The sequence below is a fragment of the Euphorbia lathyris genome, chromosome 2 (genome assembly GCF_963576675.1).
Source record: "Euphorbia lathyris chromosome 2, ddEupLath1.1, whole genome shotgun sequence".
Lineage (NCBI taxonomy): Eukaryota > Viridiplantae > Streptophyta > Magnoliopsida > Malpighiales > Euphorbiaceae > Euphorbia > Euphorbia lathyris.
Window position 1 is genome coordinate 129,852,067 of NC_088911.1, and position 16,982 is coordinate 129,869,048.

General features: G+C 32.8%; 1 protein-coding gene across 1 annotated transcript; it reads left to right on the top strand.

The window, feature by feature from the left end:
- The first annotated feature begins 1,790 nt into the window (after nucleotides 1–1,790).
- LOC136219939 (protein LATERAL BRANCHING OXIDOREDUCTASE 1) lies at nucleotides 1,791–6,638 on the top strand. Its single transcript, XM_066007539.1, has 4 exons — nucleotides 1,791–2,160; nucleotides 3,443–3,690; nucleotides 4,609–4,936; nucleotides 6,271–6,638. Exons 1-4 carry the CDS (start codon nucleotides 1,894–1,896, stop codon nucleotides 6,520–6,522), a joined length of 1,095 nt encoding a protein of 364 aa, XP_065863611.1. The 5' UTR covers nucleotides 1,791–1,893; the 3' UTR covers nucleotides 6,523–6,638.
- The last annotated feature ends 10,344 nt before the right edge of the window (nucleotides 6,639–16,982 follow it).

Here is a 16,982-nt window from a genome sequence, read left to right on the forward strand (position 1 = left end):
AATTCATACAAAAAGCAGTATATTTTTTTATTTTTTTCACATTCCAACATATGTTTATGATTTGTTACTGATAAAATGACGCACATGTGAAGTGTAGATGATAAGATTCATGACCGAATAGACAGTTTGATGAATTATTTTTAAAATTGACTTAATTTATTAACATTAAAAATAAAATTGCTTTTAGCTATAAACATTAAGGATAAAATTATACCATTTTAAACGTTAGGGTAAAACTACTTGGAGACAACGAAGAATGTAATGTAGGCCCATTTTGTATTGCATCTGCAAGCCAGGTTTTCAATTTCTAGTGTCTGAAATTTTGGAGTCATTTATTTCTACTATAACGACAAATTCCCATTTATGATTTTTCATCTTACCTCTGTTTTTCCATTAAATTATTATTATGCTTACTGGCCCACTTTCAATTAAAGATTCAAATTCTCATTTAATGAATTTTTACAATAAGCACTCGGTTTTCCATCTCAGTTGAAATGAATTACCTGATTGCTTACCTTCCTGCGCTTGCTTTCTTGTTAGTGGGAGGATCCTCAATTTATATTTAGATACGTGTATTGTAATCTCACTTAATAAATAAAATAGTTGGACCTTTTATAATATATGTGAGTCCGTATTACACATGTCAAAATATATATAGAAAGTAATCTGTTTAATATGAAGAACTCAATGCTTCTAATAATTTTCTCATAAGTATAAGCATGGTCTTAAAATAATATACAAATATCTATACACTACTTCAAATATCTATAGTGCGGCTTCCGAGATATTTTGGTTGCTTCTAATTCTACTTCGGCTAACCAATTGTTTAAGAATGAACAAACATTGGTAAACTACTGTAACATATTATTTAGTCGTTTGGACATGTTCTATAACACGCTGGTCTAATACTATGTGGATATTCCACTCTGGCCCAAATACAACACTTTGGACCTCACGGTTTTAAAACGCGTCTACATGTATTGGATTCATCTTTTACTAATAAGCCCTAATCACTCTTTCTCCGTTTCCGATGTGGGATTCAATTTATTCATGCTCCTATTGTCGACCCATAGGGTCGCTCCTTGCTCAGGCCTTCTACCCCGGCGCCACCCACTCCGAACCGGATCGTTACATGTTCTCTTTCTCATTTGAAAGTTTTTATTGAAGATTTTTCATCTTGTATTTCTTATTATATTCAGAATGTTTTTCCTGCTTTTTTCTTTTTAATCCAAGTTTCGTTTTTTTAACCCTCTAATGTTACATGACATAGTAGGAGATGGTTTAAGAAACTTGAATTATATCATTTTAAGTAAATTTAGATCGCCAGGGACGCAGACAGGGAGGGGCATGGGGGTGCCCGGGCCCCTTGGCCGCTGGAACCATCCTGAGTAGGGGTGGTTTCCAGCTCTCCTGTCTCCATTGTTTAAGGTTGGGAGTGCTGAATTAGCACCCCCAGACTTGAGGCGCCTAGCTTTGGGCTGCCTCAAGTCATCCGTATTTGGGCGGCTCGGCTTGGTATTAAATTGGCCCCTCCAACCGAGCAGTTCTGTATTCGTCACTATTCGTTTTTTTAAATGAAGTATAAGTCACCCTGATGTATTAAATCAAAATTTCATCAAAAAAATTCCAATTAGAATATGCTTTTGGTCTTCTTTGATGATGTTAGATTCTGAGAAAAATATATTTATTTAAATTGATTTTATTTTATTCATAAAGTGCATAAAAATAGGAAGCTGCTCCCTAAATGCTACACATCATAAAAACTAATTAAATTTTATTTAATCATATGCTTTCCTTTTTCTTCTTCCCCCTATAAATACAGAGTAGAGTTCCTCTGAAGCTTCAAGAAAACAACCATTTCTGAATCTCTGAAAGCTTTCAGAACCCCTAAAAATGGCACCAGCACCAAGTTTTCAAATCCAAGTAGGTCAAATTGATGATGTTCAGGAACTCAGAAAAGCTAAGCCAACCATAATTCCTCAAAGATTTGTGAGAGACTTGTCTGAAAGGCCTAAAATATCCCCTGTTTTATCCTCTGTTTCTCATGATATTCCTGTCATTGATCTCTCCAAGCTTGTCAATGGCGATGAATATGATTTTTTCTACCAATCTGAATGTGAAAACCTTGCTAAAGCCTCTCAAGATTGGGGATTTTTTCAGGTATTCTTTGTTTTTTTTTTTTTTTTTTTGTTAATTACTGGTCTCGAGTTCAAATCCTAATTGAGGGTCGTGGGCCAGGACAGCGGGCCCTCCGAAGGGCAAATTATTAGAAGGGTAAATTACACAATAATAATAATTAACAAATTATTTATAACTGTGTCAGACTCTTAAATAAATTTATTTAAATATCATATTTGGCGGTTCGGCCTCTTGCCAATTAAATTGGCAAGGGAAGGCTTGCCCCCAATACACCCTTGTGGTGGGACCCCTCCCCGGACCCTCGCTCACCGGGGACGCGTAATTATGATATTTTGATATTTTAAATTTAAAATCATATAATGATAAAATACATAAAAGCGATTTTCATAATTGTAAATAGTTTTTGAAATATGAATTTCTGTGTAATTTTCCTTATTAGAAACACCTGGTTCTCCATGTCAAATGGAGGACCTTCCATACATATTTTGACACCTGTAACATGGACTCACACATATTATAAGAGACTCCACTATTTTAATTATTATTTAGGGTCACAATACACGTGTCTAAATATGAATTGGAGGTTAGTGATATGGAAGACCTGGTGCTTAATATAAGAACTCCTCTGAAACTCCTGTCTCTAGAATATTGAGGATTTGGGATGCAAGATGGCATCCAAAAGTATATGTGGAAAAATTTAGCTCGGAAAGATGTAAAATGAGATTGAAAGAAAACGGCTCAAACAAGCATAGTTAGTGTAAAATTGGATTTAGTGGAATAATTTTGTATTCGCCACTGTAAGGAGGACGGAGAGATTAATATGTGTTAAAAGGTTAGAAAAATCTTCAATTTTCTTTTGATTTGACACTAAATTGGAGTTTTTTAAAAAGGGTTTTAACATTTTTTCCTTTTAAACGTTTTCTTAGTTTTATTACCGGTTTCACACATCATATACATAGAAAATCCTTATTGAAAAAAAGCTTATGATAAACTTTGAACCGATTAATCTAGCAATACGTTTGCTATGTTGGAATTCTAATGGAGAGTATTTTTGTCTTTCCTAATAATCTCAAGTTGGAATCTTAATATAGGGTATTTTTGTCTTTTTTGATCTCGAGTAGGAATCCTAATAGAATGTTCAGATTTAGAGAGATCAATAACGGAAAGGGTTTCAACCGTTCTCCTTATTTTAACCATCGTGCACTTCATCTAATAAAATACTAATGAACGTAGAGAATTTTAGCGTACGATCAGTTTCGGCCAATTAATTGAAAACTAACTTTCTTATGTTGGGTTTTGTTAGGTAATCAACCATGGAATTGATCTAAATGTGCTTGAAAGCATAGAAGAAGTAGCCAATGAATTTTTCATGCTACCATTAGAGGAGAAGCAGAAGTATCCAATGGCACCAGGCACTCTTCAAGGATATGGTCAAGCTTTTGTTTTCTCTGAAGAACAAAAGCTAGATTGGTGCAACATGTTTGCTCTTGGAATTCAGCCTCACTACATCAGAAACCCTAAACTATGGCCATCAAAACCACCCAAATTCAGGTACTTTTACTTTACGTTTCCAACCCGAACCTGTCAGGACCGAGCGGTAGGGGTCCATTAACACCTATTATGACTATTTCTATCTAAACATGTTTAGGACCATGTAAATGACATTATAGGTCCAGCCCGATTCAGACCTAAGGCTTGAGATTTATAAAAATGGAACCGTCTGGCCTGACTCGTCTTTTAATCTAATTTTAAATGTTATATATTTATAATTTATAAAAAATATATATAAATTTAAAGTCATAATTCTAACTTATATAATAGTTATATTACTTTTAAGTATAAATTTTAAGTTTCCATTAATAAAAAAAAAATGTTTATTGAGGTTTGCTATACATACTCAATTTAAATTTTGATTTTCAAGTCCGGATCCGAGCTCGAACCTAGCAATTTAATAGTTAAATTCATTCAACCCATCTCAAGCCCAGTCCGGCCCATGAATTTTTCATCCTAAAATACAGTGGTGAATACAAGACTATTTCACTGGAAAGACCAATTTTACACTTACATATATAAAAAAAATTCTTTTGCACAATATAAAATCTAACTATATCATTTTAATCCTATTTTTTATAATTCTATTTTGCACTCTCAACCCTCACTCTACCGGAGACAGGATAGCTAGAACCACCCCGATAGGGGTGATTCTGGAGTCTGGCCCCCTTAGCTCCCTCTATCTACACCTCTACTAAAATATTAGTGGAATTTGCTGGTAGGGGTGATTCCGGAGGCTGGCCCCCTTAGCTCCCTCTATCTATACCCCTACTAAAATATTAGTGGGTTGGGCCAAACGTGGTCCGAATTTCAACCCTTTATTTCTTTTCATTTTGCTATAAATTTTTGTTCTGACTCTATCTTTGCAACCGTTTAAAACTAACGTTTGGTTATTGTTATTGTTGTTGTTGCGTGTAGCGACATGGTAGAGATATACTCAAGAGAAGTGAGGAATCTTTGTAAGAATCTACTAAAGTATATAGCAAAGAACCTAGGGTTAAAAGGGGAATATTTTGAAGAAATGTTTGGAGCTGCAGTCCAAGCCATAAGAATGAACTATTACCCAGCATGTTCAAGACCTGACCTTGTTTTAGGGCTAAGTCCACATTCAGATGGAAGTGCTCTAACAGTCCTTCAACAAGGAAAGAATAGCTCTGTTGGTCTCCAAATCCTCAAAGACAACAATTGGGTCCCTATTCAACCTATTCCAGATGCTCTAGTAATCAACATTGGTGACACTTTAGAAGTAAGTTTCGAGTATCAATTCAGTCGTTCAACTTGATTTGCAGAATCAATTTGTTTCGAAATTGACTTTATATATCGATTTAGTTTCTAAACCCGTCATTTTTTATCCGAATTAGTCCAACCGTGACATACATGTTGTCGTTTTGGACTAATTTGATTAAAAATGCCTACATTAAAGGAATAAATCAATACCATTTATTTAGGATAAATTGATTTTGAAACCTGATCATATTAATTATTGGGGAAAGTATAAAAAAGGAAAAAAAAAATTACTTGCCGTTTAACGATTTAAAAATACAGGTTTGTGGCTTAAAAATTTATAAACGCAGTTCTGTGGTTTGTATTATTTGCAAACTAAAGTATTCCGTAAGAAATGGGATAAGATATTAAAATAACTTCAAGATTTTTGACGAAGTACCAATTTAGCCTCAACGTATAAAATATCATCATTTTGGTCTCAATATTTATGAACTAGTACCAATTTAGCCATTGGTAACGGAACTTTGGGCCAAATTGGTACCATTTCACAAACGTTGAGGTGTCAAGTTCCATTATTTAGAGTTATTTCACAAACGTTACGGCTAAAATGATGTTATTCTATATATTGGGTTAAATTAACACTTTTTTAAAAACTTTGAAGCTATTTTTAGTACCTTATCCCGTTAAAAAAAATTATCGTGGCAATTTATTTCAAAAGGGAGCGATTTGGAGAAATTAAATGATGATTTTGCAAATTACCTCATATATAATATTTGACTTTATAAATTAACCCATAAATCTTGTAGCCGCAAACTTCACAAATTTATACACGTGTTTGCAAATTTTAAAACCACAAACAGACATTTACAAATAAGAAAAACCACATTTTTTTTATTTTTTTATTTTAACATTATTTAATTTAGTCCTAATACATACAAAACCCCTCTAAATTAGCTGTAAAAGCTAATTGTTCACGAACTTTGAAAGGCCAATTAATTCCTTAAACTTACTTAAAGTGATTTATTGGCCATTGGACTCGGTTAAAAATATCTTATTGGCCTCCTGAATTTACTTCCTATTGACCCCTAAACTTATTTAAAATGACCTATTAACCTTTTGAATTTGCTTAAACTGACGTATCCCCTTCGAACTTATTTAGAGTGATACACGAATTCAACTTATCTAAATCTCCACTTGCTTTAACTTCAAAAACTAATATGTTGCTTTCAAAAGTTAGAGGGTGATTAGACTTTCTTGGACAATTATGAGAGACTAATGATGTATTAGGCAATTATTTGATGCTTTATTGTTTGTTTTGTTTCCAAAATCGGGTATCTAAAAGATGAGAAATTTCAGGTTCTAACAAATGGGAAATACAAGAGTGTGGAGCATAGGGCAGTAACTCACAAGGAAAAAGACAGACTCTCAATTGTCACTTTCTATGCTCCAAGCTATGAAATTGAAGTTGGACCAATTCCACAATTATTGGATCAAAATAACCCATCCAAGTATAGGACATATCCTCATGGAGAATATAATAAACACTATGTAACTAACAAGTTACAAGGCAAGAAAACCTTGGAATTTGCTAAGCTTCAATCTTTTTAATTTCTTCAATTTAGTCCTTTTACTTCTATTTGGGCCTAGTTAGATATTGTACTGTAACTTTTGGATTATCTAGTTCTTGATCAATGAATATGTACATTACATGTATCTTTCTAATTCTCTCTATGTTAATTGGTTCTATAGAAATTAAGAGAATTACACCTAAGATTAAATCCGTAAACCAGAAAGGATAGGGTTTGAATCGGTAAACAAAAAGCTAGGATACAGTCTAAGGGCCTATGGAAATAGGGTAGAACTTGTTCATAGCTAAGAATTCATTCGTTCGGTAAAAGAAAGAGTTCTACGAACAAGATAAACCTTTTCCGCTCTTGTTAAGACCGAGAAAAGAATAAAAGAAAGAAGTATAGCTCACAAGTGTAGATCTGATGGAAAAAGAAGTTCAAGAAGGAATACTTTCTTCTTCCTCCTCTAAATAAACCTGAAAAGTGACGGTGTCGATAGTAGCAGCGGAAATGACCGAATCTGAAATAAAGAGGAGAGGAAACAAAGGAAAAGAGAGGAAAAAGTAGCACCCATATTTCTGAAATATATTAAAATAATAGTGGACAAAATTATAGTAATAGTAATGAATCGATTCCATTTGTTGAATTGAATGGAAAAGAAAACCTTAATTTCTTTTTAGAAGCACTAAGCAACTAACTTGCAATATATAGGTTTTCTATTATTTTAAAGATGAAGTGACATTTTTAAGTTCCGAATAATTTGGAAAATTAAAAGCATAACATGTATAATTGAAATAACGAGATTGCATATAAAAAATAAATATGACAATCGACAATAACCAATTAAGGTCTCGCATTGTGAAATGTATTCAAATATGTTCCATTAGATTTGCTTTGAGTTGATGATGCATGTGTTTATCTCAGTTGATTGCATACATTACAAGATATGCTTGAAAATTTGGAGTCAAAACGCCAAAGATGGCAAAACTGCCTCATACGCTGTGTGCATCAAACCACACGTCGTGTAAGGCCAAGCCAGCATGATTCAAGTCCAGACATGCAGCGACGTGTCGAGTCACATCCCACTTGGCATGTGGGAGATGTCACTCGGTGAGTCACCAACAACTCGGCACGTGAGGTTCGAGCAAAATCGCCACCAAAGACAGCAAGGCATCCACTCGATGTGTGGGTTGCCTTATTCACCAAGCCGGAGATAGAGGGGGCAAGGACTTGCATCTTCTTAATTATTGTTTTATCATTATCTTATTTACTGTTTTTTCATTAGGCTTATTATCTCTTTTGCCATTTGTACCACCTATCATCATCCTACCTCTATCTTTCCTTATTGGCTTGTAACCCTAGTGGAGACATTTTAACATCTTTATCTATTTTAAGGGGAGGTATATAAACCTCTTTATTTGTAATGAATCACGACTTTTATCAAATGAATCAATTTTAGCCTCTATTGGAGCTCTATCATCTTGTACTTTTGGGATTCATTCCTTCAAACAAAGGCTTGAGAAGAAAATCTGTTTAGGTTTAAGATCAAAATCTTCAAATCCAATTTCGATCCGTATGGGCATGTCCTTGTTAGAGGAATCCAATTCCTCTTGGTGAAAAACCTTCGTCAGGAAAGTTTTTCAAATATGTGTATTGCTCATTTTTAACAATCATATTATGTAATATCATACAAGCTTTTATAATATTATGGAATTTACATTTAAGCTAACATCGTGTTGGTCCACGAACTATCACAAAACGAGTTTGAAGTATCTGAATGCTCATCTCGTGTCTTTGTTTGAAACTGAATCTCGTTCCGTCTTAGGGATGTGGAAAGTGTTTAACAAATGAATCTCATTTAGAATATATACCATATTTAAGCTACTCCTTCGTTTTGTCTCCATTGATTGTGCTTGTTATTCAAACTTTTATATAATGGCAAGCAAGTCCTCTCTCACCATAAAGATGCTCTAATATGTTATTTTTTGTATGTAGGATTTTCACAAAAAGTTTATGTGTACCTACACGGACACGGATGCATACCTGGCCCGCCTGAGCCCGCATCTTCCATACAAAAAAATACACATTAGGCTCAAATCCCTATAGCTGGTCTATTTTTTTAGCGGTTTGAGATTTATAAAAATAACACGAATCGATCTGTGCCGCCTCGGTCTGTTCTATTGATATACTTTTTTAGGTGGATTTATGTGTTGGGTTTTAGATTTGATTTTTAAGCTTGACCTACCAAAATTAATAGCGGGTTTAACTTGGGTTGAACGTTTTTAGGATTCCTGTTGGGTCCGACCCGAGCTCCGTCCATAAACTGGTCCAATCTATTCTAATATTATGCGGATATTACCCAGTTTAGTCCAAGAGCAACTCCTTGGATCTCACAATTTTAAAATTCGCCAACATGTATTGGAAACATATCTTAATAATATATCTCGTTAACTCTCTCTTCATTTTCAATATGAAATTCAGTTTATTTCTACTCTCATCGCATTCCTTCTTAACTTAACTGCTTCTTGCTCAGACCTTATATTTGACGACACTTACTCTAAACCGGTCGTTAAAAGTCCACCAATTTTTGCCTGGTGTTTCCTAAATCAACATATTTTCCATTTGTAATACTCCAATCCACTATCATATAAATATTTTCCAATTGTTAATAAAAGGAGAAGAGTTAAGAAATCTTATGATGCAATCAGCTAAGTGGAATATTTTGAATAACAACCATTCACTCCATTTCGAGAGAAAAAATAAATTAACCTTTTTCTTTCTGGAAGAGAAAATCATTTATCATGTTGAATTAAAAACAAAAATTAACGATGATGCAATCAAATTTTCAGGTAACAATTTCAGCAATTAATTATTCAACATAAAAAACAAAAACAGTGAGCTTTTATAAGTGAAATTAATTAGTCTAATAAAATAAATAGGATGCTTTTTTTTTTTGGTAGACTTGGAAGGCTAGAAGCCCAGAAACAGCAGAAGAAAAGCAGTAAAAAGAAAAAATCTAAACATGAAAATAGCAACTAAAAGACTAAGTATCTAAGACTCTTCGTGATAGTGCTCGGCCACTATTATTGGCGAAGAGTATATCCTGGAGGCCTGCAGGAGGCCTACCACACTCGTGATAGCCCAAAGATAATGCATCTGCGTAGTTCGCCAGCCAGTCAGCTGCCTGATTCCCTTCTCGAAACGTATGAATGAACCGGATATCCCAAGCCTTATCCCTTAACTCCACACATTTGAGGATAAGCCAAGAGAGCGGATGATTCGTTCCCACTGAATTTTTCATAAATAACAGAGCTGACCTCGAATCCAGTTCGATAATCACCTTGCGATATCCTTTCTCCCAAACAAGCACTAGTCCAAAATAGAGTCCCCATAACTCTGACAGGATTGCCGTGCATATTCCGATATTAGCCGCGAAGCCTCCCAACCAAGCGCCATTATGGTCCCGGATCAGACCTCCCGCCGAAGCAAAACCGGGATTACCTTTACTAGCCCCATCCGTATTTACTTTCACCCAATTCATCTCGGACGGCTTCCAAGTTATCCATTTCTCAATTCTGACCCAAGGCTGTTTCAACATCAATATCTCATCAGCTCTTTTCACTTCCCTTGCTTTAGAAATCACAAAATCCACCTTTGACACTCCCGCTTCCTTTCCCTCGAACACCCAAGCGTTTCTCCATTTCCAAATCCACCATAAACAAAGAGCAAAAACAATATTCCACTCCACCCCATTTACTTTAGTAGTACATAATATAAACTTAATTAGTGGTCAAATATTAATAAAAAAAAGCTAACCTTGTAATTAAGCCCTTCAACTTTTTGGACTTTAAAGATTGAGCTTCTGGTCATTTATTTTTCAAGGTTATACCCTTAAATTTTAAATTTCACACACATTAAACCCTCTGATAAGGGCTCTATGTGTATAAAATTTGAAATTCAAAAGCATAATCTTTAAAATTTTAAAAGTTTAGGGACTTAATAATGTGTTTTTGACATTTTAAGATTCTATTATTTGTAATAGATAATAAATAATTGCTTTTTTCTAGTTTTTTCTTAATAAATAATCTTAAAAGTTTAGGGATATAAATATGATTTGTCTACAATAACAAAAAAAAAAAAACCAACATAAAAAAAGAGATAAGGTACCAAAATAGGTTTAAGGTTTTTGGGGAAGCACCAATTTAGGCTCAACGTTTAAAATAGCACAAATATAGGCTTAACGTTTACAATATAATATCAATTTAGGCTTAACGTTTACAATATAACATCAATTTAGACCTCATGTACAAAATAGCACCAATATAGACTTAACGTTTACAAAATAATACAAATTTAAACTTAACGTTTACAAAATATATACAATTTAAGCTAAACGTCATAATTAAATTAATCATATTATATTCTTTCACTATTAATTTTATATATTATCTTTTTATTTAGTTCTATTTTCTTATTTATTATTATAATACAATTAATTAGTATTCGTACCCATTAAGATCTTATATTTATTTTTCATCAATGATTCCATGACTACTAAATTCAATTGCTCATGTAATATATGCAAACCAAAAGTAATTGAATTTTCACAATATTTCGAACACTAGTTAAAATAACATTGATATATGTCAGTGTTCGAAATATTGTGGATATTCAATTACTTTTAGTTTGCATATATTACATGAGCAATTGAATTTAGTAGTCATGGAATCATTGATGAAAAACAAATATAAGATCTTAATGGGCACGAATACTAATTAATTGTATTATAGTAATAAATAAGAATATAGAACTAAATAAAAAGATAACATATAAAATTAATAGTGAAAGAATATAATATGATTAATTTAATTATGACGTTTAGCTTAAATTGTATATATTTTGTAAACGTTAAGTTTAAATTTGTATTATTTTGTAAACGTTAAGTCTATATTGGTGCTATTTTGTACATGAGGCCTAAATTGATGCTATATTGTAAACATTAAGCCTAAATTGATATTATATTGTAAACGTTAAGCCTATATTGATGCTATTTTGAGCGTTGAGCTAAAATTGATACTTTTCCAAAAACTTTAAGCCTATTTTGGTACCTTATCCCTAAAAAAAAAAATTGAAGAGATTCAATATATTATAAGTTAGCTAATATAAGATGATTCTATAGGACCTCGGTTAGTATAGTAAATTTTACTTATAAATTTTTGGGATAAAGTGCAAAAATACCCTTAACGTTGACGGTCAGGAGCAATTTTACCCCTAACGTTTAAAATGGTGCAATTCTACCTTTAACGTTGATAAACTAGTCCAATTTTAGACATTACTAACAGAACTTTTTTTTCTGTTAAATGTTCTGTCATCTTATGTACAAATGTGTAGGGCAAATTGAAAAAGTTCAAATCCTTTGATCTGATTTTGAAGGATGAAAAGACAGTAAAATCGATTGAATCAAACGCATTACCCAGCACAAAAACAATCACGAAAAAAAATAATTCAACGTTAAGGGTATTTTTGCACCTTATCCCTAAAAAATTTTATTAGTCTTTCTTATGTATTAGTTTGGAAGTAGTTTGGAAGTAGAATTTTAAATTTTATTAATTCCGATAATATTATTTAAAGTCAGAAACACACGTTGTACTCGACTCGCAATTTAGTTCTTGAAGCATCTTACGGATCATATTTCCGAGTCGGTCTTTCACGGAGTTCTTTGAATTCGAAACGCGCGAGGTGGAGCCCTCTGCGAGCCCGGATGGATATGTTTTTTCTTCATCCGAAGATGACTCTAGCGGAATGAGAGTCGATGAGGGATCATAAACGGTAAGGAAAGGGGTTCCGAATAGGAAGCTAGCAACCTTTGAATCCTATAGTCTTGTTAGCTAGCAACTAACAATTATCGGATTCAAATTCATGTCCTTTGTATGCCTCTTTCCCCGCCCCCATGGTCGAGTGCACTCTTATATTGGCCTTCTTACTGGGGAACCATCCACTGACGACGCGACGCCTAAATACATTCATTCGCAAAAGCGTGGTTTTCCGAGCGAAGGAAGAGATTCCCCACTCCAAGGAAGGTAGAATGTAGAATGCACCTCCGAAACGATTACTTCTAAAAGTCAGAGGTTGAGGTTTGCGGAAATCGAGGTACCTAATAGGGGAAAGCACTCCTATTCCTTACCGGGGTGCTTGAATCAAAAAAAATTCTTGTTTTGACTAACTGGTTATGGGTGAGTTAGAAGTTAATTCCAATTCGACTCAATTAATATAGTATATTTTCCACATTCATAGGAGTGCGCCTATGTTTCTGATTTACGAATATGATATATTCTGGGCGTTTCTAATAATATCAAGTGTTATTCCTATTTTAGCATTTCTAATTTCCGGAGTCTTATCCCCGATTAGCAAAGGTTCGGAGAAATTTTCTAGTTATGAATCGGGTATCGAACCAATAGGCGATGCTTGGTTACAATTTCGAATCCGTTATTATATGTTTGCTCTAGTTTTTGTTGTTTTTGATGTTGAAACAGTTTTTCTTTATCCATGGGCAATGAGTTTCGATATATTGGGGTTATCCATATTTATAGAAGCTTTGATTTTCGTGCTTATATTTTATTAATTCCGATAATATTATTTAAAGTCAGAAACACAAAATTATTTCTATTGATCTTTTATTTTTCATTTCAATTTTTTTAATGGTTGGAAATATATGTATTCAAAATTTAAAAAAAATAGAAAAATTAATCAACTAATTTCTTAAGTATAATAAGGTTTTAAGTAAACAAATATCAAAATACATCATTATAAGAAAATCTCAAAATACATTATTAAACCCATGAACTTCTAAGATTTTAAGGATTAAACTCTTAATTTTGTTAATTTTCATACATATTGAGCTTTTTGCTTACGAGTGAGAGGTTTTATGTGTGAAAATAAAGTTGAAGGGCCTAATCTGTGAAAAAAACAATTAATATGTTTTTAGCAGAATTTGATTTTCAGAGTTAAAGCTGAATGACACAGTTGAAATTAATTAAACAATAAAAATAGAAAAAATGAAGGGCCACAATATAACTTTTGTCATAAATAAATAATTAGCTAGTGAGAAATGACATGGGTTTGGAAGATGGGGGAAATCATTACCTCCATTTCCATCAATCCCCCACTTCATGGGAAAATAACTAAAATTACTAGAATTCAATTATTTTTAACATTTTAAAATTCAATTATTAATTTAGTAAATATGTCTTCTATAAGCTATTTTCAATTAAATTCTCACGAAAAATTATTATTAATTAAGTAAAAATTATTATTCCTTCCGTTTTATATTATTAGACATTTTAGAGTGTTTTTTATTTTCCAAATTAATAGACGATTTACAATATCAATGTAATTTTATCCTTTTATGTCCTTTACTCTATTAGCCGTTCAACTATCTATTAGATGTAACTTTGTAGTTTCCAAATATATTTTAATCTTTCTATTTCCAGCGAATTAATTGTAAATTTTAGTTTCCAAGTAATTTTCTTAATTGTTTTTCTAAAGTGCATTTAAAGACTAGACTAGTTTGAGGTGAACCACCAAGAGAGAGGAAGAAAGATTTAGTTGAAAAAAGATTAAAAAGTAATTAATTTAATAATAATATGAAATAGAACTGATTAAAAGGTAAATTAGTCATTATTAGTTCTGCTAATAAATTTCTTAATTAGTGTAAAATCCTCCAAAATTAGTTGTTCATTTCTCTTTTGTTATCTAGATCATTATTTCTATAATTATAAATAGAGCTCGTATACAGAAGGTTGAACACACACAAAATATAATATATAGTATATTCATACTATCTCCTTTCTTTCTTTATTATTTTCTGTTCTTTGTTACAATAGTAAGCTAACAAGGGGCTTAAGTGTCACATGGTTGCGTTAGAAAGCAGTAAGGGCATGACAAGTGGTATCAAAGCCAGGTTACGTGGAGAGTTTCCTTTTGTATCTTCTAATAAGAGAGATGTTGAAAGCTTTGACTATCCAATAAGATTTGGTGGATATTCCTTGAATGACATGTAAATGATCCTAGACTAACTGTTTAGACTAATCCAGATTCGAGCAAATTAGGTCTCTCTCAGTCACAAGACAAAGCTCTCACATTGAATCGATAAACTACAAATTCCAAAGATTATTGGTTAAGATGAAACAGTCTTGAGGACCAGATTCGATGAAACGTATGTCCAACCTACCTCCAAAAAAAAACATCTTGAAAGGGAATGATTGTCTAACATTTATATGACTCATTACTTTAAAGTTATTTGATGTTTTGAGTACAAATTTTGTTCTTTAGATTGAGTGCCTAATGACCAAAATCGTCAGGATTTGTAAAAGAAAGGAGATGTTGGGAGTCGATTGAGTACTCTTCGATGTCTGTCTATAAACTTTTAAAGAAACACTAAACTTTTAAAGAACAAGAAAGAGGTTTAAAAGTAAAGATATCAAACATCGCGACTAAAAATCCTATTTATACTAATCATCAACCCCTCCTCCCGCTAGGATAGAGTTCTTGTTTTGCCCCTCTAATGGGACCTACTAGGTCGGCATGGAAATCCCTCCTAGTTGAACCGAAAGCTCATCTCTCAACCCAAACACAAAGATTCAAACTCTTTAACACTCAAAACAACCATATCATCCGAGCAAATAACATTCAGGCGTTATCATTAATGTGAGATATTTAACTCATCCCATCACACCCAAGTTGGACATCTAGTAGGGTTAGATATTTATGGCTAGCCAATAATGAATATCCCAACAATATACTAAAAAGACTCTAACACCATCTGAAAGGATCACTAATGAAATATCGCATCTAGAAGACCATTTACTCCGAAATTTAGACAAAAATGGAATTGTGATGCTGGGGTCTTGGGTAGAGACAGGCGACATTTTAGCAGGTAAATTAACGCCTCAAATAGCGAAAGAATCATCATATGCTCCAGAAGATAGATTATTAAGAGCCATACTTGTATTCAAGTATCTGAAACTAAATTGCTCTCAAAAATCACCTTGATGGGATTGATTGCCTCACACTTATATATAACTTATTATTTCTATAACGAACCAATGTAAAATACTTTGACAAATTTAATGAATTAATTGTAATGATTGCATTATTTAATACATAATCATTTTATAGAGTTGTTTAATTAGGAAAAGTATGTCCATTAATTGATAATGAGGCCAAGAACCCACTATCAGAAAAACAAACACTCAAGCAACCGTTGGCTAAATTCAAACATCCATCATTGTGGGATTTTCACTTCCACTTTCCCTGTGTCAAGCTCCGACCACTTCCAACATAAACGACCTAAGCATATGGGACCCTTTAAATTATATCATTCCAATCCAAGCTTATTTTAATATTTAATTACAGGTATTGTAACTATACGATCTTAAAGAGGACGGGTCGGATGAAAGAACTACATAAGAATGGTAAAAGTGACATGAATGAATTGAATCTCATATCAGAAATGGAAAGAATGTAAATGAACTATATTAATATAGTGAATTCTCAATACATATATAAACGTTTTAAAGTTGTGGGATTCAAGAATTGGATTTAAAATAAAACAGGTAATGTTTACATGTTATGGATCAGACTATTACTACTATGGGTTGGTTCGGGAACAAACCAAACAAAAGTTGATGATTCTGTAATAACTCAGTTTTGAAAAACTAGCACCAAGTTGAAGGTCTAAGAAGAATGACGATGGAGACAGAAACGAACTGAATCCCCGCTACCAATGAACCACTACCCATAGTTATAATATTCAAAGGTAATGAAACTTGAAAAGTTGGAATATAATAGCAATACTTTGGAAGAATGGGTTTTTAAGTGGAAGAAGAAAACAAGAAATGGGAATTAGGGGGACCAAATCATTTCATTTCATGGAAGCAAAACCAATTACAATGTTCATATTTGGGTTTGGAATTTACATTTGTAAATTGGCCGTTAATTTTGCTTTTTTCACTTCCATTTTCCTCCACCTTTCATATTTATTATTTTCTTTTTTTTTAGTGCAATTTGCAATATTAAATTGATCAATGCGCAATCAGTGAATCCTATTCATTTATATTTTCACAACTTCATTTTCTAATATAAAATTGCCAAAAGGACTAATTAAAATGAACCCTAAAGTTTGAGCAGAAGAAAACAAAGCAACCTCGATCCTTCATAAAAATTTGTTGCTCTCTGGTTCTTACGAGTGTCCAACTAGAGGTGATAAATATACATCTCAGTGTACAACTATTCATGGAAATCAACCAAGTCACTCGCAAATGGCTCGATTGGATAAAATTCAGCTCAATTTATAAGCAAACCAAACTTTAACACAGTGAAAAAAAGATCACGAACAGCCTCAATTATAAATTCATAAAACTCAATTATAATGTTTATGAAATCTCTCAGTTCAATTATTTTTTAATAATAGCATTTCTATAAATGGAACCTAAAACTATG